Source organism: Elgaria multicarinata, chromosome 3, assembly GCF_023053635.1.
Source record: "Elgaria multicarinata webbii isolate HBS135686 ecotype San Diego chromosome 3, rElgMul1.1.pri, whole genome shotgun sequence".
Taxonomy (NCBI): Eukaryota; Metazoa; Chordata; class Lepidosauria; order Squamata; family Anguidae; genus Elgaria; species Elgaria multicarinata.
The window spans coordinates 95,190,735-95,218,351 of NC_086173.1; the positions used below are offsets into that span (position 1 = coordinate 95,190,735).

Consider the following 27,617-nt stretch of genomic DNA (forward strand, 5'->3'; position numbering starts at 1 on the left):
CCATTCACTTCCCAGAGGCCACTGGCTAATGGCGGGCTTGGCAAGCCAGAGAATTCTTCCCTGGTAGTGCTAGGGTCTCTGGGAAATGAGTATGACTCCCTGCTTCGCTTCTTTGTTCAATTACTGTTAGCCAAGAGTGGCTGTACTCTTGCACAGATCTGCAGCCTGACCGTTCAGATTTCTGATTTGTGACTACGTGGATGGGTGCATGATAGAGCCGCAAAGTTTCCCACATGGGTCCTATATATATCAGTGCAAGCAGCACACATACAAAGAGTGTGTGTGGAGGGGTATCTCTGCCAAAAGATAATATAAAAGTCAGGAAAAACAATACAAAAGGCAAGTACTGCCACATGGAAACATGTGAGCTTAGAATCTGAGATGCATCAGCAGAAGGGGGTTGGGGGAGGTGGCTTTCCAATCCCCCCTGCCTCTTGATACCTTCCTGAATGGTGTGAGGTGAGAAGGAAAGGAGGAATTGCTGAATGTCGGGCAGAGGTAGCAACATATCAGAGATCGGTGGAGGAAATTAATGGTTCGGATAGAAAAATAGACTTATGACCCAATTTGCATAGAAGAAAATAGAGAAAATAGAGCATGAATAAAGGCACTGTGGACAGATACTGCAGTACCCTGACAGGAAGCAGAAAACATAAGATTAAAAGACATTAAAAAAAGCCAGAGAATGAGCTGGGCTTCCATAGCAACCAGGTCGTGACCATAGGCATGTGTACAGAGTGTTCCGGGTGTGCCCTGGCACATCCTCATGTCTCAAGCAATAAGGGCTGAATTGAGGGGGCCATTGGGTAGGGATCTAGGGGGGATCCAGACATGGTGGGAATGGTCCTCTGGCTACTCTCCAGCTGCTTCACCACCGTGCCAAAGAACCGCTGACCGACCTCATGCCAACAGAAGCACGTGTAAATGATACTGGGTGTAGGCCAACGTGGTGGGAATGGCCCTCCAGTTGCTCTGCTGCCCCCAACAGTGCACCACTGCTGTCAGCAGCAGGAGTGAAAAGGAATCACTCTGCTAGGAGTCTCTCTGCTGGGAGCCACGCTTTAAAGAGGACAGAAGGAGGGCCCCCAAAGGCTAATATCGCCTCATAAGCCCCTCCTCCAGCCAGAGTCACCACAAATTTCAACTAATGTTGGGGCTTAAGAAGCGTCTCCTCATCACCCCCCCCCCAACTCACTTGCAACCATTCCAAGACCCTTCCAGGGTTAGACAAGCTGAATGCAGGGCAGGGTATCAGTGACTTTGAGTATTCAATAAATGTTCACCTTTTAAAAAATAGCAATCCCTGGATTCAAACTCTAATGAAATGTGGTATGCATGCCTATGTTTGTGACAGCAGCAAAAGATAGAAAAGGTGGGGAAAGCTTGAGGACTATATGATTGATGAAGATAGCAGATGAGACTTTTGGCTCTGTCAATATCTCATTGGAAACTTTGGCAAGAAAGGCTTTGTTAGAACAGGACATGCTAAAACAGACTGGCAAGATCAAGATGGATTTCAGGACATAAAAAAGAGACACTGGCTGGATTTGAAAGCAACCATTAATATTGGTCATCATTATATAAGCCAGCCTATGATATGTTGGGTTGTGTGCTGTATGTGAGCCACTTCCACTTTGCATAATTAACCTCTGATCGCCTGGATCTGAGGCAGTTAGGTGATGTGCAAACCTGGACACTTTGGGATGTTTGGTTTTGCTTTCAATTCTAATTAACCACAGTTTAACTTTTCCAACGCCTAAATTGTGATGAATTTTGTATGATTAGTGGAAATAAGCCAGCTTCATCTTCATAAACTAAGGTTTGAAGTTGGCTTATTTAAGTAAGCCACAGTTAAGATGAAGCACAGATTGTCTGGGTTCAGATGAAATGGCAATCCACTCTTAGTCTAAGATTAGAGCTTCCTTTCCCCTCCTTACATCCATGCCAGAGAAGAGAATAGTGGGGAAACTAACAAGCCTGAGGTTCATTTACATGGCAATAAACCATGGGTTATCATTACATCCAAATATAGCCATTGAATACAGACCATATAGCTAACAGGTATAGTGTGAAGAAGAAAGAAATGGGCCTGTAATTTCAATAGGAGAGCCTGAACTTATATTGAGAGAGGTTTTTATGAGAAACAAAACAAAAACAACTCACAATCCACATTTCTCAACTTAATTTGAGAAATTCTTTTGAAAATCCCGACTTGCATACCTGAACAATACAATCGTTACAGCTGCCTTACACACACATCTCTAAGCTGTTCATTTACTCCTTTATTTCCAAGTCCAAAGCTGGAAGATAAATCTATTAGCTTTGGAAGTCAACATACTTCTTTCTGGACATTATTTACTAGACCAATTTGTCCACCAGAGAACCTTGAAAAGAATTGGCTCTGATTCCCCATTCCATGCATTTCCCACAAAATCTCCAAGATAGTTCCTCTCTTTCAAATTGTCATCTGGTTTTCTCCCGGAAAGTTAAATATATGCAGTAATTTGAGAGTCTTACTCTCCTTGATTCTCTACTCTCAGGTAGCTAATGTCTTAAATTTTTATTTCATTTTATTTCAAAGCCTATACAATCTTTATCATAATGGTAGAGTAATAAATATCAACAATAACTACCGTAACATTATACTTTTTGTACTGACCACCTTCCTGGTTCCCTTTAATGGGATTAAAGTCGGGATTAATGGACATATTTTGTCCATTAATTAATTAGACCAGCAGGCTGAAATGTTGATTCATGCTTTGGCCCAAAGTACTGTGGTTCAATAGCAGCTAAGGATGGCTTTGAATATGTGCTTACCACATATCAATAAGCAGGGCCAGCCTTACCACTGCACAGACTGATGCACCTGCATCAGGCGGCAGAGCAGGAGAGGCGAATTACACTATCACTCTCTCTCACCCTAACCTACCTCACAAGGTTATTGCGAGGATAAATGGGGGGAGGGAAGGAAAGTACCAGATACACCACTTCAATCTCCTTGGAGGAAATATACATATAAATATATTTAGGAAATGAACTGGTTAGTAGGTGTTCATGAAGTTACTTGAAAACTAAAGCCCAGGGGGGTGGGGGTGGGGAATCAATTCCTGTTATTCTTACCTGGAGATTTGATGACCAGCATACAACAACAGTGCAGTTAGAAAATACAGGTAGAGTTGAACCAGGTGTTGTCTGGGTAAGGTTAGGAGCACAACACTTAAGATATAACCTGGAGAAGAAATGGAGATAATTCACAATTAAGTATACACAAATTTTTAAACAATGATTTTCATTCATTTTTTAAAATATCATGAACTGAAGGTCATAGCTTCCTACAATTAAAAAGAAGAAGAAAAGCAGATGCCTCCATTGCTTAGATTGTGGCATAACTCATAAAAGATCAAGAAAAAGTAATCTGTCATACAAGTAATGAAGCCCACTAACCGGCTATTCACAAAACACCAGCTATGTATCTCATGAAAACTTTGTATATAAATATGTAACATATGGAAGTGAAGAGTGGGGAAAGCACATGCTTAAGGTTTTACCTTTCTTTCCATAAATGTGCATTAAAATTAAACACTGTCTTTCCAATAGCACAGCCTATATCTGTTCATTTGTCAAATCAAGTTGAAATAGGATAAAACCCCACTGGGTTTTAAATGGAAAACTTAGGGAAAAAATAGATAAAGTAGAATTACAACAAAGTGTTTTGGAGCACCTTAAAGACTTAACAAAATGTACCATGGCACAAGTTTTCACGGATCAGAGTCCACTTCATCAGATGCATGAAGTGTGATCCTAAATTGGCAGGCATATATATGTGTGTACATATGCCTGCCAATTTAGGACTACACTTCATGTATCTGATGAAGTGGACTGTGGTCCACAAAAGCTTATACCATAATATGTTTTTTTTAAGTCTTTAAGGTGCCACAAGATGCTTTGTTGTTTCTAGCCAGACTACCATGGCTATCCTTCTGAAAATGGTTACAAAGTAGAATTAGGGTCTTCCTTCATACTGCCAATATGGCTGCTCCATTGTTGATGGAAAGAAAGAAAGAAACAAAGAACGAAAATGATTCCCTCATAACTACGTCAGCCACTGAGCCCAAAATATCAAAGGCGTTAAAACAATATCCTTCCCCTTCACATTCCTTTTAACCACAGCACCTCTCTCTCTGCAAAGAGGACAATATAAGGATTCATCATAAAAGGACAATTCATACCACTGTTCTCTCACTGCAAAGTAAGTTCTTCCAGTAAGGCATGGTGGTGGCCTGGCCAGAGTCTGTACAGAGTCTGTTCAGAGTCTGTAAAAAATCAAGATTGCCGGAAACATGGCAATGGTAAAGACAATTGCAAAGAGCACAGAAAATGCCCTCATGCATGCATGATTGCAGAAAACAGCAATCCTCCACAAATTGTAAGGAATCCTTAAACTGGACTGGGGCAGCAGCACTGGAGAAGAGAATTGCTAAACTGCCATTTTCCTCAGTGAAATATTCTCCAGGTTGTGATTATCCCTCGGTGGGGGGTGAGGCAGGCACAATATGGGCATCTGTGTCATCCCTTCCCTACAGTGAGGATAATAGAAACTTGTGGGGTTTTCTTTTTAAATTGCGGAAATAGCATGGGAATCCCCTCCCTCAACAGTGCTCTCGCACAGCTACAGTCACAGATGTTCCAACAAAACCAAACAAAATAATTTGGGAAGGGATGAGTGGGGGGGGGGGAGTTGTACTGATCACTTTGAAATAAGTCCTTCATTACTACTCCAATCTTCCTTTTCAGACAACAACAGTAACCTCATTGAGAAGGCAGTGATGTATCCTTAAGAATACTTTACCAAAGAAAGCAACCAATGAATCAATACATTCAGTCTCATAACACTTGCTTATTCTGAGTAAAAGCAACAGAATAATAATAAGTGATTTATTCACTTGCCAATCAAATGAATTTCATTTATAATAATAATGATGATGATGATGATGATGGAGGTGGCCAGCATAACTTTACTTTTAGTCAAAAAGATCAGTAACCTTCATGCAAATAAACTAAACTCTGAAATATGGAAAGACGTTTGAATCACCAAGACCTTTCCTTAAAAACAAACAAACTATTTTGATATTATAATTTTTCCAAGACCTCTTCAAAGAATTCCCACTTACTTAATGAGCATTACATTTGAATGAGACATTTTGGTGAGGAACCTAATGATTATCTTAGAATAGTTAAGGTTATTTAAAACTTTTGCAACTTCAGTAAACAGAACGTTTGAGTAATTATACATCCTCCCTATTTAGGCATCCATAATGTTTTATTGATAGTCGCCCTACATGCTAGTTCCACAGCACTGCAAAGGCATTTGGAATATAGGGTGGAAGATGAAGGAAAAAGGAAACCAATAACCCAGGGATTGAGAAAAACAGACCATGTTTGTTTGATCATCTGCCAGACTTATTATTATTATTATTATTTATTTATTTATATAGCACCATTAATGTACATGGTGCTGTACAGAGTAAAACAATAAATATCAAGACCCTGCCGCATAGGCTTACATTCTAATAAAATCATAATAAAGCAATAAGGAGGGGAAGAGAATGCACCAAACAGGCAGTATAAAAGTCAGAACAAAATCAAGTTTTAAATGCTTTAGGAAAAAGAAAAGTTTTTAGCTGAGCTTTAAAAGCTGCGATTGAACTTGTAGTTCTCAAATGTTCTAGAAGAGCGTTCCAGGCGTAAGGGGCAGCCGAAGAAAATGGACGAAGCCGAGCAAGGGAAGTGGAGACCCTTGGGCAGGTGAGAAACATGACATCAGAGGAGCGAAGAGCACGAGCGGGGCAATAGTGTGAGATGAGAGAGGAGAGATAGGAAGGAGCTAGACAGTGAAAAGCTTTGTAGGTCAACAGGAGAAGTTTACATTGGATTTTGAAGTGAATTGGAAGCCAATGAAGAGATTTCAGAAGTGGAGTAACATGGTCAGAGCGGCGAGCCAAGAAGATGATCTTAGCAGCAGAGTGGTGAACAGAAACCAACGGACTGATGTGAGAAGAAGGAAGGCCAGTGAGAAGAAGGTTGCAGTAGTCCAACCGAGAAATAACCAATGCATGAACAAGAGTCTTGGCAGAAGAGACAGACAAAAATGATCGAATCCTGGCAATATTATACAGGAAAAAACGACAGGATTTAGCTACTGCCTCAATATGAGGAATAAAGGAGAGTGAGGAATCAAATATAAAGCCAAGACTACGAGCTTCCTTGACTGGAGTAAGTGTAACATTATTGACAGTAAGAGAGAATGAGAGATGAGGAGAAGGTTTAGGAGGAAAAACAAGCAATTCAGTCTTTGCCATATTAAGTTCCAACGACGATGAAGCAACCAAGCTGAGATATCTGAAAGACATGCCGAGATACGATCGTGAATATCAGGAGAAAGATCCGGAGATGAAAGATATAATTGTGTATCATCGACATACAGATGATATTGGAGGCCATGAGATTGAATAAGATTACCCAAGGGCAACATGTATAAAGAAAACAACAACGGGCCAAGCACCGAGCCTTGCAGAACCCCTACTGAAAGGGAAAAAGAGGAAGACGAGCTGCCATTAGCCAACACGCTGAAAGAGTGACCCGCTAGATAGGAGGCAAACCAGTTATAGACAGAGCCACAAAATCCGAGGTCATGAAGGGAATCTAAAAGAAGATCATGATCAACCGTGTCAAAGGCTGCAGTTAGGTCAAGGAGAAAAAGAACGGAATAAAGGCCTTTAGACTTGGCAATAAGAAGATCGTTGGTAATCTTAGTAAGGGCATTTTCAGTGGAATGCAAAGGACGGAATCCGGATTGAAGAGGATCTAGAGCAGAGTTACTAGAAAGAAAATCAAGACAACGAGAGTAGACCACATGCTCCAGGATCTTTGAAACAAAAGGCAACAAAGAGACAGGTTGGTAGTTAGACAGAGATAGCCTATCAAGAGTAGGTTTCTTGAGAATAGGAGAGACTGTAGCGTGTTTAAAAGCAGAAGGAAATGAGCCAGAGGACAAAGAAGAATTAATAATATGAAGCAAGGAAGGGAGGATAGCAGGGATAAGATTAATAAAGACGCGGGAAGGAATTGGATCACGAGAACAGGTGGAAGGCTTCGAAGAGCGCAGTATTGTGGACAGTTCATCAGCTGAGACCGAAAGAAATGTAGAGAAATTTGCAGGAGGAACCGACAGATGAGGAACAGGAACTGGAAGAGAAACAGAGCTGGCCAGATCAGAGTGAATAGTTTGGATTTTAGCATTGAAAAAAGAGGCAAAGTCATTGGCAGACAGAGAGGCGGGGAGAGATGGTGGATTAAGCTTCAGAAGAGAATTGAAGGACGCAAAGAGCCGCTGAGGATGCATAGCATTTGACTGGATCAACATAGAGTAATACTGCTGTTTGGCCAATGAAATGGCGGAAGAGAAAGAGGAGAGAACAAATTTGTAATGGACAAAGTCCGCCCAGTCCCTGGTCCTACGCCAAAGGCGTTCAGCAGCCCGGGAACAAGAGCGAAGGTAGCGGATGAAAGAGGTGAGCCACGGCTGGGGTTGAGAGGGACGAACTATCCGAGTTGTAGATGGAGCAAGATTATCAAGAGTTGAAGATAAGGAGAAATTAAAGAAGGAGACAGCTGAGTCCAAGGAGACAGCCGAAAACACAGAAGGAAGAGAGGAGGCTAGAGACTGAGAAAAAGCCTCATAATTGATAGATTGCAAGTCACGACAAGAGCGAGAAACAGGATGTGAAGGAGGAGGATTATGAGTAATCGTGAAAGAAACTAGATGATGTGTTAAACAAACTATGGGTTAGTCACTTTCACCACTAAGTGAAAGAACTGCTTGTCTGTTTCGAGCTTTATCTTATGTAACCAAGTTTCATCAGGTAATATAGAACTAGATGGCAATCGAGAACTAGAAGAAAAGTAGAATTGTGCAAAGACTTCATGCTGGAGTCGAAATTCACCCAAGACATTACTACTGCCTACTAATCATCATGTTGGCTTTCAGTGACTGGGTTCACACGACATGTTAAGCCACAATGGCTTAATTAACCCATCATGTTATCTGTTGGGTGTTTTTTGTTTTGTTTTGTTTTTTAACTCACAATGGTTTATTGGGCCAAAATAACACACTCGGACAACCCAAGGTCTACAGAATAGGTTATTTAACGCATCGTGTGTTATCGTATTGTGCAGCAGTCACTGCGGGCTACTTTAGTTAGCTACAGAGCTGTGTGGCGAGAGCAGTAAAATGGGAGGAGGCAGGCTGTGAGATTTGGTCCCAATCCTGAGCAGGTGTTTGATGATGGATCAGTCCCTCCTCACTAGGTGAGGCTGTGTGTGGAGTTTAGTCCCATCTACAACTGCAGTGGCTTATTCAGCGAAACTGAGTTACTATGATAAGCCATAGTTTTCAGCAAGGCTTATTTTAGCCATCATGGCTTATCATGTCATCGGGCACTGCAGTGAGGGCATTGTCCAATGAGCCACCTGGCAAGAGGGGCAGAACCCCCTGCTGCTCTAGCCCAGCTGGGCTGCAACAGCCATTTGTGCTTTTGTCCAAGGTGCTGCCCAGGCCCCCTTCCTGGCTCCAACTGCGATTGAGGCCGGGTCCCTTATTTTTTAATGTTCCCAGGTCCATTTTGGCACAAAAATGAGACTAAGAACCTTGCCCACTCTTTCCCATAGTTTTTCCCATGTGGTAAACCAATGGATACCGGCTTGCCACCTTGAATGTTACCCAAACAGGCAGGGGTGCAGGCAGGGTGAGACAGGATCCATTCCCCATTGACAGCTCTCAAAAGCAAGGTGGAGAAAGAGATCCCTATGAAGAGCTGGGAGGGTGCTCCATTTCTTGTATGGAAGCGAGGGTGTGCAACATTTTTTGAAAATGTCTTTGCTCCGTTCTTGTGCAAGAATGGAATGAATACATTAAAAAATGGAAATGGGGTGGGGGGAGGAGTATCCCAATGGAGGGGGCACTTGGGGTCTTAAATACCCACTTCCAAGTGGGATCCCTCTTTATGCAGGGGTGGGGGAGCACCCTAGAGCCAGCCCCAATTGGGGATTCACTCACCACCCAGCCCCTTCCTTCAACCCATAAAAAACCTGGTAGTTTCCTAGATTAGGGAAACTTTCCTTTCCATGATTTGACTTTTAAAAGAGACGGAATATCTACAGAAGTTATCCCACCTTTTCTCCAAGGAGCTACGGGTGGCATATAATGGCCTCCTTTTGCTCATGGTATCCGTACTCAGCTGAGGGTGCACTGAATTGTCCAAGCTCACCCAGTGAATTTCATGGCTGAGTGGAAAGACCAACCTGTGTCTTCCAAGTCACTATCTAATCATTACAGACCTCACTGGTGTACTGGCATACCAAGGGCAAGTTTACACATGCATGACCACCATTTTGTGACTGGAAACAAACTTCCACAAATGAAACAGATGTCACAGATTTGAAGAGAGAGAAATTCACATCACTGCAAAGATAATATATTTAAGCACCTTTCATCAACCATTGCACATAGACAAAACATGTACTGGGGAAAGTAGCATCCTGTCAACATGAGAGGTAAGAGTGGTATCAGGGCCTGCTCGAGGTGGACTGTTCTGTTACATATCCCCCCCACCCACCCATAAAGAGCCAGCTAGCACTAATTTCCCAGTGGGAAGGAATAAGGGAGAGAAGGAAGCAGGATAAGATGTTTGCTCTGGCTGGCCTTGTTAGCAGAACCACCTCCATTTTTAACAGGAAACTGTAAAATCTCCATTGCACTCCAAGCAAAATGTCAAAATGCCCTGTATGAGAATGTCTCCTTGTGTGCGTCCTTGCATCCTTGATTACTAATATAAACAAGAGTCCTGGCTCCAGCTGTCTGTGTTGAAGTTAACTCTCTGTAACTTACTGTCAGGCCAAAGGTATTGTTTACAGGACTGTTTAGCATAATTAACTATGCCTCAGTGTTATGTTCTGATTGGTTAATGCTGCTACTGGGCCCTGCCCCTTGAAAGCTTTAATACTGTACCATATTCTCTATGTCTTTTGTCTGATTGCTCCCTTTGAAGAGACCAGGCCTTGATTACTAATCAATAAAGCGCTTTTGAACCCTCTGTCGCTGGAATGGTGGAGTCGTGCTTAAGGGCTGTTTGGATCTCGTCCTTGGGTGAAAAGAACATTGATCTAACAAATGGTGCCGTGACTCGGATCTACCCTAAGACGGATTCATGCCTGCCAGTGGAGCCTAGATTGAGAAGCGATCGCCAAGAGAGATTTCTCTTGCCTCAAGTAGGTTAACATGCACTGTGCAGACATGGAGACCGAATTGACGGGACCATTCGAGCCAAGGTTACAAAATCGACTCCACCCGACAGATGGAAGGGAACAGGCAACAACAATTTGCAATCAGACGTGATTAGAAAGGGCGAAGACGGGAGACGGCTATTTGGTGAGTGAAACCTTTAATCCCATGGACCCTGACGGGAAATGGAGGGAGTGGGTGTTCACAATTGACCTCAGAAATGGGAAGCTTATAGTCAGTATTGGAAAAGAGTCCCCGAGCCCATTGGGGTTGTTGTCTTTGGGAAAGCTTTCATTGAAATTGAAATTGAGATTTTGAAACTGTAACAGTGTAACAATGAGTTAAAAAATGTTTGTGACTGTGAATGAATGTCTTTTTTATGTTAGATTGTGGATTTTTTTGAACTTGATCCAAAGTTAATTTCAGCTGTGTCATTGGAATCAATTTGCAAACATAGAAATGTAATTGAGTAAATGTACCTCTCAAAGGATCGCCCTTTAGTGTTGGAATGTGAATTACAGAAAAGTTGGTGTTGTGTTAAAGTGAAAGGAAAAAATTGTCAGTTTGTGTTTTCCACCCGGCCCAAGTGAAAGAAATTTGAAGTTTTTGTTTTCCTTCTCCTCCCTAGTGTTTTTTTTGCTTCTCCTATGCTTAGCAGCTAGAGATAAGCAGTTTTGTTCAGTGAAAGTTTTTGTTTTAGATTTTGAAGACTTTGTGTATTTTGTCTTTCACAAACCTCAGATAATTAGAAAATGTAGAACCCCATTTTCACGGAAGAAATGTCTTCCATAGCTTTGAAGATTCACTGCCTGAGTTGAAAAGCTCAAGTCCTTGTTGCCAACCGTTTTGCCAAGATGAGAGAAAGAAAAAGTATGTTGCTGAAAGTGGGGAGAGAGAGAGAGAGAGAGAGAGAGAGAGAGAGAGAGAGAGAGAGAGAAGGCTGTGCAGAAGAGATAGTTTGAAAGACTTTTAAAAAGGTTGTTTTGGTTGTTTTGAAAAGAAGTTGATTTGAAGTGAAGTTGATTTGAAGAAGAGTAAAGTATGTGAATAGCAGAGGTGAAGAAGATGAGAAGTTGAAACGTAGTGAAAAAGGAAAGTGTTTGAAGGTTAGTGTACGTGGCATGGTTTTTGACCAGAAGGAAAAGGGGGGTGAAGAAGCCCTGCCTTGAAAAAGTTAGTGAATGGACAATCTTGCATCCTCTGCTGATGAAGATTGGAAATACTGAATTGCTATATTTTTGTGTGTGTTTTGAACGTTGTGTTCTGAAAATTGCCCAGTGGTTCTTTTTTTGGGGGCAGAGATATTCTAACTTTGGCCTAATAGAACTTTTGAAATGCTTTGAGCCCTGAGCCTGAGCCCTAAATGCAACTACAATTGAAGCCTAAAAGCACCCCTGTGTTCTTGCATCAGTATCCTTTGAAATTAGAAGCCAGAAGAAGAATACAACTATTGCTTTTTAAAAATGGACTTGTGAAATGATTAAAGCAATTAAAAACTCCAGCTTGCATCACTGTGTTTGCCCTACCAGCCTCAAGTGTGCTGTGCCAAAAACGTGGCACAGACCAGTGGAGTACAGTGGCAGAAGCTAACACCTGAACCCTGCCTGCCAGTCCAGATATGAGATCAACCTCCTCGTGGACCCAAGGCTTGCCTCACTGAATCCTGCCACGTTGATACCTGAACTACAAAGAAAAGAAGTTCCAGAGCATGAATGCCTTGAAGTCTTGCAACTTGGCACCAAACTTCGCCCAGACCTATATGATGACCTCGAGTTGTTTACTGATGGATCCAGCTACAATTGTACAACAAGCAGCTGAACTCGTAGTATGCACAGAAGCCCTGATGCTTGTTTCAGGCAAAGGACTATATTTACTGATTCAAAATATCACATGGACAGATTTGGAAAGAAAGAAGATTTGTGACTGCCCATGGAGCAGTGACCCATGGAGAATTAACAGTTGATCTGTTAAAAGCCCTGATGTTGCCAAAAGAATTGGCTAATTTGTCTACAAGCGAGCTGCCATAATTGGAGCTAGCCCATTTCTCAGTATTTGAATCCACCTTATGAAAAAGAAGACTTGGAATTAGCACAATAACTCTAAGTTTTCGAGAACCCAGAAAGATGGGATTTGTTACCCCTGATGTGCCAAGAATCATCATGACCTCCCTGTCATGACCTCCCTGAATCAGCCAAAGAATATAAATGCACAGTGAATTGTTTTTACTGGCTTCATTTGTAAATGCATCAAAAGAAAAGCCCCTGCAGACATGGACTTGTTATCTTTTTTTAAGAATCCAGATTGACTTTGTTGAAATGTAAAAGTTTTTTGAACACCTACTTGTTTTTGTTCAGGTTTTTTTCCGAACACCTACTGTTTTGTTCAGGCCTGAAACCATAGAATCAGATCTAGAAAGCTATTTTACTTCTTAGGTAGTGTAGAACATGGCACTTTTGTCCTAAAAGTAGGCTGGCATCTCATGAAGATTCCAGTCTGGAAGGCAGATAGAGTTAATAGGACCCTGAAAAGAGACCCTAGCAAAAATTAAATTAGAAATTTCCTTGAAATGGGTGGATGTATTTCCAATTGCATTGTTAAAGTCAGAAAAGGTCTTAAATTGTTTCATTTTGAGCTAATGTTTGGCTTTTCCTCTCAGTTTTTAGTGGGGGAACAAGAAAGAATTAAATAGGAATTGGGAAATGTTTTATTCCAAGAATATGTAATTGCCCTGCAGTTTTCTCTTTTCCAGCTCCATCGTTACCTGCACCTTTCCAGAGATTGTCGTTAGAAGAACCCTGCCTATTCCAGCCTACCTGCTTAAAGTAGGACCCCAGGATTGAGAAAGCCCTTGCTGCTTTGTACTTGTAAGTTGTAAGTGAAATTATTATAGACAGATAAATGGACACATTGTTCTAACATAAAGCCTCCCCTGTGCCAGAAGGACACAGGCAAAGCAAAGTTCATCTGCCTTCTGGTGCACCGGAAGCCACCAGCAACATAGGCGAAGAAACCAGCACGGAGCAACCTAGGTACTCAACCCAACATTTAAAAGACACTAAAGTTATCTTACATGTGTGTGAAGATTGTGTAGTTGTAATTTTGATAATTCTTACTTTAGTAGGTTCCAAGTGTTTCTTTAATTGTCATAGCAAATGTTTTTAAGAAAGGATTTGTGCCTTTTACCACTCATAAGTGACTTGGCTTCGTTCCACAACTGCCAAATGTTCTTTGCAAAAGCTTATCTTCCTGCCCTGCAAAAGCTTGTGATCACCACACAAGCCAAAATATCAGAATTGTGTACACATATTATGATTCTACCCAAGGACTTTTAGAGCCCTACGGTAGTTGTAAATGAAAGTTAACAAAGAATAGCAGAGTTGGAAGGGGCCTACAAGACCATCAAGTCCAACCCCCTGCTCAATGCAGGAATCCACCCTAAAGCATCCCTGACAGTTAGTTGTCCAGCTGCCTCTTGAATGCCTCTAGTATAGGAGAGCCCACAACCTCCCTAGGTAACTGATTCCACTGTCGCACTGCTCTAACAGTTAGGAAGTTTTTCCTGATGTCCAGCCGGAATCTGGCTTCTTTTAATTTGAGCCTGTTATTCCGTGTCTTGCATTCTGAGAAGAAATCCTGGCCCTCCTCTGTGTGACAACCTTTTAAGTATTTGAAGAGTGCTATCATGTCTCCCCTCAATCTTCTCTTCTCCAGGCTAAACATGCCCAGTTCTTTCAGTCTCTCTTCATAAGGCTTTGTTTCTAGACCTCTGATCATCCTGGTTGCCCTTTTCTGAACACGCTCCAGCTTGTTTGCGTCCTTCTTGAATTGTGGAGCCCAGAACTAGACACAATACTCTAGGTGAGGCCTAACGTGATTTGGAAGCTATACTTCTCTTAATGCAGCCCAAAATAGCATTTGCCTTTCTTGCAGCCATATTGTGCTATTGGCTCATATTCAGCTTGTGATCTACAACAATTCTCGTTTGTAGTATTGCTGAGCCAAGTGTCCCCCATCTTGTAACTGTGCATTTAGTTTCTATTCCCTAAATGTAGAACTTGGCATTTATTCCTATTAAGTTTCATTCTGTTGTTTTCAGCCCAGCACTCCAGTCTATCAAGATCACTTTGAAGTTTGTTTCTGTCTTCCAGAGTATTAGCTATCCTACCCAATTTTGTGTCATCTGCAAATTTGATCAGCGTTCCCTACACCTCCTGACAAATCCATTTCGGCTTCTAGTAATCACTGCATTGATTTCAAGGTGTTTACAGATTGACTTCTTTATAATCTGCTCCAGAATTTTCCCAGACTGACTGGTCTGTAGTTCCCATGTTCCCAGGTTCCTTTTTGTTTTTTTGAAGATAAGGACAATGTTAGCCCTCCTCCAGTCGTCCGGCACCTCACCCATCTTCCATGATTTTACAAAGATAATAGACAAGAGTTCTGAGAGTTCTTCTGCTAGCTCCTTCATTACTCTTAGATACAGTTCATCAGGCCCTGGAGATTTAAACTCATTCAGGGAAATTAGGTGTTCTTTGACCATTTCTTTATCAATCTCAAACTGCAATCCTGCCTCCTCAAACTTCTGCTTCACTTTTTCCAGGAAGGAGTCATAGACCCGCTTTTAGGAGAAGACCGAGGCAAAATAGGAATTAAGCACTTCAGCCTTTTTCTTTGTTGTCTGTTATCAATTTGCCCTCCTCATTAAGCAGTTGAACCACCCACTGATGATCTATTTAGATGGCTCACCAGTTATCCAATATGGAGTAGTTAAAAGAGGGATTTCTTGCATTGTATTTTGTTCCATTTTAATGATTTTTGTTTATCCTTGCTTTTTGCCTTCCCTGTATTTTGTCTTTTGTAAAAAGTCTTGCAAAGTCTGTAATCCACCAGCAAATGTATTTGTATTGTGAAGCCTTAGCCACAGATGATCTAAAAGAAGCTAGCAAGCTTAAGTTTTGAATTGCTTTAAAAGGGGGGAAATTGTTAGCAGAACCACCTCCATTTTTAACAGGAAACTGTAAAATCTCCATTGCACTCCAAGCAAAATGTCAAAATGCCCTGTATGAGAATGTCTCCTTGTGTGCGTCCTTGCATCCTTGATTACTAATATAAACAAGAGTCCTGGCTCCAGCTGTCTGTGTTGAAGTTAACTCTCTGTAACTTACTGTCAGGCCAAAGGTATTGTTTACAGGACTGTTTAGCATAATTAACTATGCCTCAGTGTTATGTTCTGATTGGTTAATGCTGCTACTGGGCCCTGCCCCTTGAAAGCTTTAATACTGTACCATATTCTCTATGTCTTTTGTCTGATTGCTCCCTTTGAAGAGACCAGGCCTTGATTACTAATCAATAAAGCGCTTTTGAACCCTCTGTCGCTGGAATGGTGGAGTCGTGCTTAAGGGCTGTTTGGATCTCGTCCTTGGGTGAAAAGAACATTGATCTAACAGCCTGACTCCACTGCCCTGTTGTAGAGCCCAATGATAACTGCCCTGTCAGGATCCTAATGAGTCATTAACATTTTGATACAGTCTTATCCCTTCTGCACATTCAGTGTGGCACAACTGTTGGGCGAGAAGGGCATCAAAGCCATTCACATCTTTAGCAGCACAGAAGACAACACTCTGAAGGGGTGGAGGGCAAGACGTCTCTCGCCTTAGCTAGACCTAAGGATTATCCCAGGCAAATGGAGGGGTCATCCCTGCCTGCTCCCGGGATCCCCAGTGTGTCATTTGGATGCACAGGGATGATCCTGGGACAATCCCGGGATATAGGCCTGGTCTAGCCATGACCTCTCTCTCTGTTGCTTCTATAGAAGGTGACCCAAACAGTGCAAACCACAAATTGTTGAAAGTAATGGGCAAAAGTAGCAGAGTCAATGTCACTGCAGCAGCCTTTAGGTACAATACCGCTACTTATGAGCTAAAGCCAATATCTCAGGAACCATTAAAAAAAAAGAATCCAGATACTTTCCAAGCATCACATTGCAGACTTCCAATTTTTTCTTCCTACAGGAGCCCCCTCCTTGCCCAATTTGCCCAACCATCATCAACAATGTTAGCACTCTAAAATGCTCAACGTGATCATGATGTGGCATTTCCTGCCAACAACTAAGAATGACCATTTTCATTTCTGTAAAACAAAACAAAGAAGTCACATTTTTCTAGTTCCCTCCCACCCCAAAATACAAAACAGAGGGACACAAGTCACTTGTACTCTCGCAGTGTCACCTTCTCAGCACCCAAAGGAATCCTAAGTTAGCAGTGATAAGCAGGCAAACACAGTCCACGGCTGCTTCAAGTTAAAACATTCACTGTGGATTCTTCAATGAAGATTGTTCACTATTGGTCTGACAACAACTACAACAACAACAACAACAATTTATTTCTTACCCGCCTCTCCACTTGGATCGAGTTGGTATTAGACAATACCCCCTGTCTGTGCAACTACAGGAAGCAAGGTATATTCTGGCTGACAAATATAGGGTTGGAAGACTTCTGCATCACTCTAATGGCCTGAGCAGACAGAACTTAGCCAACATACTCTACAAACACTCAACTTTGGCTGCAAAGATAATACACTATTCAAGCTGTGCAGTTCAATCATCTCTTCCAACTGATCTCTTTCGAAGCAAGTAATAACCCTTGGGAGAGTTCACAAGTTATGTCCATTACTTCCCAATTGTGGCTTCCACTACATCACTTGGATGTGTGAAATACATCTCAGTGAACACTCTCTTGCCACTTCAGGGTGACAATTCCCTAACAAGAAGATTTAAAGCAACTGGGCGATAGACTTGCTATCTTGTTAACTAATTGTGAGAGATCCCCTTAGTCAACACTGCACACACACACACACTCACCCCACACACATGCATTCTGCCCTCCCTTCTGAGCTTGAAACAGCAGTGCAGGCATTTTAGCAACCAGCAAGGATGGAAGAGGGAACAGAAATAGATTGCACAGCAAATTCTGAGCACAGGAGGAACGCTTTAGCTCTCGGGTGCCTTCTCATTGTATTAAATAACTAATTTTCTGCAAAGAAATGAAGATAGCGATTGATCATCACTCCACAGTAAAGTGTTGGGGTTTTTTTTGCTCCATGTGCGTGATCAGAAAAAGACACCAGACCGAGTCATAAGATTATGTGTTCACTTAAAAATAGACACACTCTAAAATAGAACATTTGAAAATTAGATCTGTCACTCAATATAATGTCTGTCTGAGCATGACACACTTTATGGAGGTCTGCTAGAAGTGGTTAATCAAGTCTACAATTCTCTGTTCCTTCAGCGTTTCACGAAAAAGCAAGGATTTTTGGATACTTGTTTCTGTGACCCTGAAAAGAGTGTGTGTGTGTGTGCATGTTACAATGTGTTAGAACTCTGACCAGTGTCTGAGATTCGACACCCCAGGCATTCCACTTAGCTTTCTACCACAGAAGTGAGTGGCTGCCACATGTGCTTGGGGATACATGAGGACAAATTCTGCATGTCTTCCCCTTGGTGGAAAGGCAGCATATTGCAGCAGGCAGAAAGAAGCAAGGGAGAAGAAAAGGTTGGCCAAAGGAACAGAAATTGGATAAATTGTGGGTGGGGGGAAGATGGGTAGAGGAAAGAAACTTTTGTTTCCACAAAAGTTTCTTTCTAAAGTGTTGGGAGATCTAGAGTAAGCTTCAAAGTTCTGCACTTGCATTAATAGCCAACCTCTATTTTCAACCATTTATCTTTGGCTGAGCAGCTACTATGAATAATAATAATAATAATAATAATAATAATAATAATAATAATAATAATAATAATAGATTTTTTTTGGCGTGTGGGAGATTATAGTCAACTGACTGCCTATTACTATAAGTAAAGCTAAGTATTATTTGACAGTGGTCACATATTCAATGTCTTCAATGTTCAAATGTAAGCAGCAGCTTAATTTTTGAACTGAATCTTTGCTCCCAAAGATATACACACAGACATAGATACACTTGCTTAGGATATATTCTGAAAATTGAAACACCTTGGGTGCATGTTTTTCATTATTATTATTCCATTTGAAAAAAGAAGGGGAGTGGTGTTCCTCACTGACTCATGCATTGTTCATTGGAATGCCTTTCTGCATTTTTAAAGGCACAGGTTTGAGGACTTGCAAAACATTCTCTCTGCTACCACCCCTCCTTCTCATTCTCTCTCTGTCATACGCCCACACCCACCCATGCTCACATGTCTGTGCAAAAAGGATTCTGACAGTGCAATAAGACCATTTTAAAAAATATATTTTTTTCTTCACAGATGAAGGGGGAATCATGTAATTATTTCATGTAATTCCCGCCTTCAAGTAAAATAATCACATGATTATGTGCAATAATCAGAACGTGGATTAAGTGCAATTATCAAAGGATTGTGTTTATTTCACCAGATTTACAAGCGTTTGGAAGGCACAGTGCACTGCAATTAACAGCATTGTATGAAATAAAAAGAATAAACAATCCAGCAAACTGATAAGTTCACCAGATCTCTCCAGATATCAAAATATACATGTTTATTAGTGAGACCGTCTGCTTTTTTTGCTTATGCTGTAAAGTATTGTGCACATTCATGGTATTTTATAAACATAATTATGTGCGTGTGTTAAGGATTGTGATCCAACTCTATTACCACAGCCCTGTATGTAATTCCTTGCCTGATAGCTATAGGCGATGCAGGGATTTCATGTAGGCAAGTAAGCAGGCTGGTGGAGATTGAGAAGGGACAGTCTCTTTCCCTGAGTTTGCATAAGAACATAAGAAGAGCCCTGCTGGATCAGACCAAGGGTCCATCTAGTCCAGCACTCTGTTCACACAGGGGCCAACCAGCTGTCAACCAGGGACCCACAAGCAGGACAGGGCACAACAGCACCCTCCCACCCATGTTTCCCAGCAACTGGTGCACACAGGCTTTCTGCCTTGGATACTGGAAGTAGCACATAGCCATCAGGGCTAGTAGCCACTGATAACCTTCTCTTCCAGGAATTTACCCAATCCCCTTTTAAAGCCATCCACATTGGTGGCCATCAATACATCTTGTGATAGTGAATCCCATAAATTAACTACGTGCTGTGTGAAGGAGTGCTTCCATGGAAAAAGGAATGTCCCTTTCTCTACAAATGCATGAAAATGCAGCAGGCTGGTAGAAGGGGAACAGAACGCTTGGCTCCACACCACCAATCCACTTGATAGAAGGCCATTTTTTTCCAAGAGGAAGGACTTCCCATCCTCCACAGTCAGCATGGAAACACAGACTAGTAAGATTTTGCAGTCTAATAACCTCTGTGGGCTTATTTATAAGTGTTTATTCAAGTATATTGTAAATAGTTACTTTGATAGCACCACAATGCTTCCAGTAACTTTTCAAAAGCGATGTTTCTATCTGTAATGAGAGCTTCATTTCACATGTGCCCTTACCATTATTGCATGCCTTATTTATATTAATATCCTGCCTTTCCTCTGAGGAGCTCAGGGCAGCATACATAATTCTCTGCCCCCATCCCCCAATTCTATACTCTCAACAACCCTGAGAAATAGGTTGGGTTGAAAGGCAATGATCATATCAGCTATGAGCCCTTGCTCTGAGGCTCTGCATCACCCCAAGGATTCAGAAGGGTCACTAGTCACCCCATTTTAGGCACCCCTTCTATACCTTTATGTCCTGAGGAGGCAGCCTTCCCATCAATGTCTAACTCTGAGCATGACTCCCCTGCAGTTTCTCTTATTTCTCAGCCCCACAGCAGCATGAGACTGCAGAGACAGACACTAGCTGTTAGGAATTACAGGCAGCATCTAGCGAAGGTGGTGCCGTTGGAGACTCTGCCAACCTTTTAAAGGCCTCAGTTGACTTTGATAGGACAACAGCTCTCTTTGTGGGAGAATATTCCAGCCAGCACTTCCTGCATTGTGCTATCCTAGGTCCTGAAAGCCCTGCCTAGCCTGTTGTGAGTGTGCTCTGCTTTACCTGACATGACTCTGAGCAATCAGTAAGCGCCTGTGCTGTAGCCTGCTTCCCATGGGCTTCAATCCAAGCCAGGACAATATCTCAGCATAATAACCCATGATGTGAACAAGCCCTTTGATGCCAAGGTGAACAACGCAAGAAGGCTTCCATTAACTAATCAGGAAACTATGGTTAATAATATCAGAAAAAGCCAGGTTATTAACCCATCTTCAAACCATAGTATTCTGGCTTGTTCTCAAGTTGTTAGCCATAGTTTTCCAGTTTGGGCAAAACAGCCAACTATAGCCAATGGATGACTTCTTGGTTTGCTCACGTGCAAAGGAAGAAGCGAAGAGGTTGTATGCATGGCCCAAAAGCTTGTTCATATCTGAACCAGCAACTGGCTCAGGAACACTCAGTAAGCCTCAAGACAGAGTGGGATTTGGATCTAGACCTCCCCAGTGCAAAAGCAACACTGTATACTTTACACCTTTTCCTCTGTGCTGGTATAGTACAACATGATCTTGGCCTCGAATTCCTCACCGTTCCTGAAAAGGCCAAGATATCCTACATTCTATTTTAGCTATAATCAGACAGATGGCATTAATTAAGGCAGAACCCTCAGTTTTCTGAAGTGGGGAGAGAGACTGGGATTCCAATTAAGTAATGTTTCCTCAATTCCTCTGCAAGGTGTACGCTAAACTGCAGCAGGTAAAGGTAATCGGTGATGAAAATCAGTACGCTGCAGGGGATAGACATGTAAGTAGATGATTATCGCACACATGCAATCATGGGATTATAAACAAACTACTGGGCTAAATCAAGCAACATGATCACTCTTACACTAGAGGGCAGCAGGCCTAAAAGGCAACAGCTGCACATCCTATCATTCTCTGAGCCAGGTTTTACAAGGAAGTATTGCCAAGCATAATGGAAGAGCTGCATGCCAACAATCCTTTGGAAAGCCCAGACAATGATCACCCAAAGTAAGTGATATGCTATGCCGAAGTGCCAATCTATAATGAACCTCATTCTCACCAATACCGCTAAAGCAGCAATGTTCTGGAGCAAGGAGGATGAAATCTAAATTAATAGATATCTGCAGCTGGGAGTCTGATCAGGGTTTTACTCCTATACTGAGATAGCAGAACTATTTATCCAACCATCATATTCCGTTGTGTAACATGGACTTCGTATTTTTGCCAGTGGCTGAATTAGGTTGAAAAACCAGAGATGTCCCACCAGGCATGGAGCCAGGATTGTAGCGGCTATAGGCAGACCTCCTAGGTGGGTGATCCATCCCCTGCCCTCCCTACAGACAGCACTTCCTGGACAGGCAGTTCAACCCAGTGCCTCCCAACAGTGCCTCCTGGGCAGGCAAAACAAGCACCTGCCCTGTAAGCTTACTGACAGCAACGGAGACAGGAAACAGCAGCAGCAGAGAAAGAACATGGTGGCTGTTGCAGAACCACCTGGGAGATCTCTGTATCACTTTTCAGCACTAGGTCCTTGAAAGCAGTGAAGGGTGAGATCCTGCCTGAGCCAGCACAACTTTTCTTCTTTCAATGATGTGATGTTGAAAGGAAGCGCCCTGGGCCAGGTGGCTCTGCAACAGCCGCCATGTTCTTTCTCTCCAATGTCTTGGAGCCCCAATTCTAAAGGTTAGTGTCATTAAAACCAAGGGCCCTATAATGGCATAAATGAAGAATTTATGCCATTATAGGCAAAATGGCAAAAATCTCTTTTGATGAATTGGGCAAAAATGCAGTGAATCTTACTATATAGTTCACTGGATCTCTTAGAAACAGCCTTAGTACTATTAAAACACAGTTGTTTTTTAAACCCACTACAGAATAAAATGTGTAACAGCAAAACTGTCTTTATTGCATCTAATCTTTGGTGTTATGATCCATCTACTGTACCTCTAACTACGGCATACCAGATGCCACCATGAAACTCATAAATGGAGCAAGATGAATGTAATCCTCCCCTGTTGCTGGTTCCCAGAATCTAGTAATACATTGCCACTGAATATACAGATCTTGTATTTAACCATCATGGCTAACAGCCAGTGATAAATCTCTGTGACGTATCTCATTCTTTGATAAAGCCATACAAGCTAGAAGCCAGTACCACATCTTGTAGTGTGCATTATGTGAAGTAATACTTCCTTTTGTCCTGAACTTTTTGCCAGCCAATATGATCGAATGACCCTGAGCTTTAATATTCTGAAGGAAAGTTCTCCCCAGTCTCTGCATCGAGCACAGATGCAGGGGCATGATCATTTTCCAGTTGTTAATTCTATGCTATTACCCTACCCTGTGCCTGTTTGCATTCTCTTCCCCTCCTTATTGTTTTATTATGATTTTATTAGAATGTAAGCCTATGCGGCAGGGTCTTGCTATTTACTGTTTTACACTGTACAGCACCATGTACATTGATGGTGCTATATAAAATAATAATAATAATAATAATAATAATAATAATAATAATAATAATAATAATAATATGCTTATTGTAGGAAACCTCAGCTATTTAAATACGCAACATGTGTATTTCATCTTTGAAACCATGTGAAACCCATGGGTTGGAGAGCCAACCTTCTTACTCAGGAGATGCTCAGGGGTCACACCCATAACTTTACACCAAAACATGCATGAGGAAGGGGGGATGTCGTCACAGCAGTGTTGAAAAATGCTCCTTGGCATCCAAAGCCAGTGTTCCATCTTTTCACATCTTGCCTGACAGAATCGCTTTAATCAGCACCACTGTTGACTCTAAATCACCACTCCACACCCACACAAGTCTGAGCATCTCCTGCACTTCTCAACTCTCTGTCATCTTGGACACTCCCATGTGCCACTGCTTGCCCTCCCAAATCCTCTCGCATGTCAAAGCAGCTCCCTCCTCCTGCAGCTTACCAACATAAACAGCCCTCCCACCCACTCCTTTTCACTGGATAAGTGAAAAAAAAATCATCCATTCCTCACATTCCAGGCGTGTAAGCAAATTCCACACAGAGCACTTCTTGACAGCCATGTCGCTAATTTAAATAAAGGCGTGCCTCAGATACCGATGATGAAGCATGCAGTAGCAGCCATTGGTAGGTCAACCCCTAATGCTTCCTAGCCATGGAGTTAGTTCAGTAACTTTTGTGGAGTGTGGTTAGGGTGGTGCAGACCACATTGGGAAACGCTTGACAGTCCTGATTTAAACTTGAGTACTTTTTAGACCCAAGTTGAATGGGTAAAATGTGATACAGGTCTTGTACTTTGTCAATTTATCTGTTACAGCTTTTCCCTCCCATTACACATATACAATTCATCCTTGCTCCTTTCTCTCTGTCCTTTCGGGAAGGACGGGGAGGTAGAAAGTGAAACGGTCTCACAAGTTGGTCTGTATAGAGGGGCTTCATTTGGAAGAATGTACCCATCTAACTGGAGACTATGGTCTGGTTTGGATGTAATGCTGAGCCACAGTTTAGCACTATGGAAATTAGCCTGGCAGGATCTTACACAGAGCCAGTGTGGTGTAGGGCTAAGGTGTTGGACTGGGAGTCAGGAGATCCGGGTTCTAGTTCCCACTCAGCCATGGAAAACCACCAGTCACATACTCTCAGCCCAACCTACCCCACAGGGTTGTTGCTGTGAGGATAACAAGGAGAAGAGGGGGATTATGTACATTGCCTTGGGTTTCTTGGAGGAAAAAAGGCAGGATATAAATGGAATTATTATTATTATTATTATTATTATTATTATTATTATTATTAATAATAATCCTACTCCCCTCTCTTCTGGTGTGACTGCGAGGAGGAAGCGTTAGCTAATGACAGTTTGTTTTTATATATGAACCATAAACTTTAACAATGGTTTATCTGAACAAGCCAGGATAATAAGCCATGGTTTAAAGTTGGCTGGTTTAGATATAACAACAAACTGTGGTTAGCTGAAAATGGAAACAGATGCTTCTGATCTTCTTCTCGTGGCTGCACTCCAGGAGAAGGGAGGTTGGATTGCATGAGTTCAAGACTCATTCATGTAGTTCAGCATTATATCTTTATCAGCCAGGCAAATGTGGCACAGTCTTTGTCTCACTCACTCACTTTGTAGGGAGAGAGAGACAGAGAGGAAGTGTCCTGCCAGCACTACTGACTTCACTTTGGAAAATGTAGTGAGAAAGAAAGAAAGAAAGAAAGAAAGAAAGAAAGAAAGAAAGAAAGAGCAGATGTAACATTTTAAGTGTTGCAGAAGTGGTTTAAAACACACATTCACTGCCCTGAAAACATAAGCCTCAGAATGCAGCGAGTGTGTGTCACTGAACCACTTGCAAGGTAATTAAAATATTATACTATGGAGGCTGCCCACATGGATTGAGAGTCTTTTGTCCTACCAGGCTTAATTTATTATTTATCTGTTATACTTATACACCACCTTTTCTCTAAAGAGTCCAAGGCAGTGTACATGAACCTCTTCACTTCCCCCCCACAACAACCCTGTGATGTATGCTAAGAGTCAGTGACTGTCCCAAATTCACCCTGTGAGCTTCATTGCCAAATGGGAACTAGAACTTGGGTCTCCAGTCCACTCTAACCACTGCATCACACTAGCTCTCCTAATAGACTTAACAGCAGCTACCTCTCCTGATAACTCCCTGCATGAGTTGGAGGGGAGCATGTACGTGTCCACATGTGCATTGTGTGCATACATGCATGTGCTTAACTGCCATTCCCACCCTGGGAGTTGCAGATGAGGAAGAACACTAGCGAATCCCCACCCCCACCCCCGAATATTAGCAATGCTGTTGCTTTGACTATTAGCCTCTATTAAGACAGCATCCATCATTAGGTGTTTTTAATCTATCAGGTTACTTCAGTGAGAGTGTAATAATAATAGTAATAGGGAAGATATCTGCTTTCGCTAAGTCATTGCGTACTTACCCACATAATGCATATTAAGGGCCAAGTATTTGTACTGGAAGAGGGGATTGTTGTTCAGGCTACTTCTTTGGATCTGCTGGAAGAAGGAACTGACATCCCATCTGTACAAGACATCCAAAAGCATGATGCTTGGGACCCGCAGGGCCACGTTCAACATCGCTTCCAACTTTTCCTTTGCAGCCATTCTGTTTCTTATCAATGAAGATCTAGCAGACTGTAAAGAGCAGAAATCAGCAAGTTAGTTCCAGGATCCCAAAAGTATCCGCCATGGCATTAAAAGTTATGCAGCTGCCTTACACCTGGGCAGATTACTGGTCCATCTAGCCATGGACCAGTAATCTGCCCGGACTGGAAACAGGTCTCAGGCAGGGGTCTTCCCCATCAGTTCTTGCATGTTCTTCTTGTATTTTAAAGTAGTTTTATAGGTCTGAAAATTTAAAGATCTTTACAGATCCTTATAGGTGTTTGTTGCCTGTTACGTTTCTGTCTCAACTAGTTTTAATTGTTTGATGGTGCAATTTTAGTCTATGTTTGCGTATTTTATTTGCGTTTAATTTGTATTTATGAACCTTGCCCTGACAGCAATTTACTCTAGCGCGATTAATGAAGTGAATAAATGAAAGAAATTCACAGCATAATAAAAAGCCTTTAAAAACAAACAAACATACAGTAGGATGCACACAATATTTGATGGACTGACAGCACTAAAGGGACACATGATGGCAGAGCAAAGTAGAAGAATTGCTCAATCGTAAGAAGAGTCATACTGGATCAGCCCAAGGACTTTTCTAGCTGAGCAGACTGTTTCCCCCAGTGGCCAACCAGATGGCCCTGGGAAGCCCCATGAGCAGGATCTGAGTGCAACAGCACTCTCCTAGCTGTACTCTCCAGCAACTGATATTTAGAGCCAGTTATGGTCAACATGGATGCTCTGTTGTATGACATGGACACTGTATTTGCTCACTCAGGGAAAGGCTTTAGATGGAGATATAAATTAACCCAACTTATAGCTCCAGTTAAACTTTTATGTACAGAATTCATTTGCATGGACAGAACACTGACTTTTATTTTTAAACATACTATCTTTCTTGCACAAAACAGATATTTACAGCTGAGCTTATCACTGGTTTTTAAATCTAAGGAAGATATAGTTGTAACCAATTAAAAATTAAGGACTGGATCCAATGGTGCCGTTCTTCTGACAGAACTGCTTCCATCAGTGGAAGCAAGAGAGTGTGTGCAGGTGAGGGAGATTCTGCCCAATGTGCATGCTCAAAATCTGCTCCGGAAGGCTGGGAAATCCCATGGCCTGAATTTCTGGGTGGCATGGAGGGCAGCAGGGGGAAGGGCAGAGGGAGAATATCCTATTGCAATAGCATGATGCTAACATTAATGCAAAGTAATGAAAAAGGAGTAAGAGTTTCCACTGTAATTTTAAAACCTAGCTAATGTCAAAAAGGCATTCCATACTCTCTAGATCAGGGACATACAACCTGGTGCCCTCAAGATGTTTTTAACTAGAGAGCCCATAATCCCTGACCATTGGCTGGGGCTTATGGAAGCTGTAGTCAAAAGATCTGGGTTGCCTACCCCTGCTCTGCATTTGATGCGGCAGGGCAAGAGTAAGCTGATTTCAGTCGTACACAGTCAATTTTAAGAACAACTAGTATTCCCACATTCCACTGATGTGTTTTGAAAACAGTATAAATCAACAGTACACACTTAGGATCTCTGAATAGCTATGGTGTAAGTAATCAGTATTGAGCAATCCTTTAATATGCATTCTTGCTTATGAAAATAAGGAGAGCCTTGCTGGATCAGACTAAGAGCCACCTAGTACAGCATTCGTTGCAAGAATTCCAGTAACCAGCAGGTGGGAGGTGGTCAACCAGAAACTGGTCTGTGCCCACTGATAAAGCCACACTATGTTATCTCTCTTTCCTGCTGTACATTTAAGACTGCATTGTGGACTCAGTTAACATTGAGCACTGTATTATGGGCTCCATCTCCTCACTTGCAATCCCTCATCTTCACAACTATTTTCAGATACAAGTTCCACTGTGGTGTGCATGAGTGTGGATGGTTTGGAAATTTAGCATTCATTTGGATGTACACACAAGGAGCTGCTGGGATTTGGGTGTGCCAAAAGAACACCGATGAAGGCAAGAAGCAAAGCATGCAACCTAACTGAGTTAACAGGTAGGTAGATAGTCATGGCACAGGGTCAGGCAGGCTATATTGCACCGAACCCAGAAGAATATATGGGATGCATTCCAAGTTAATTTTTTAAATCATCAAAACAATATTGCTCATAGAGATCCTACTATCCAATACCCATGAAGCCAGTAATTACAGAATTTCCTCCAAGATCTTAAAATGGAAAG

General features: G+C 42.0%; 1 protein-coding gene across 1 annotated transcript in view; it reads right to left on the minus strand.

The window, feature by feature from the left end:
• The window catches only part of RNF145 (ring finger protein 145), an 80,225-nt gene that overhangs the window by 37,117 nt on the left and 15,491 nt on the right, over window positions 1-27,617 (minus strand). Inside the window, exons 2-3 of the mRNA XM_063120933.1 lie at window positions 25,234-25,447; window positions 3,121-3,229 (exon numbers count right to left, since the gene is read on the minus strand). Of these exons, the coding sequence (XP_062977003.1) occupies window positions 3,121-3,229; window positions 25,234-25,417 (293 nt within the window). The 5' untranslated portion in view covers window positions 25,418-25,447. The remainder of the gene's footprint in view (window positions 1-3,120; window positions 3,230-25,233; window positions 25,448-27,617) is intronic.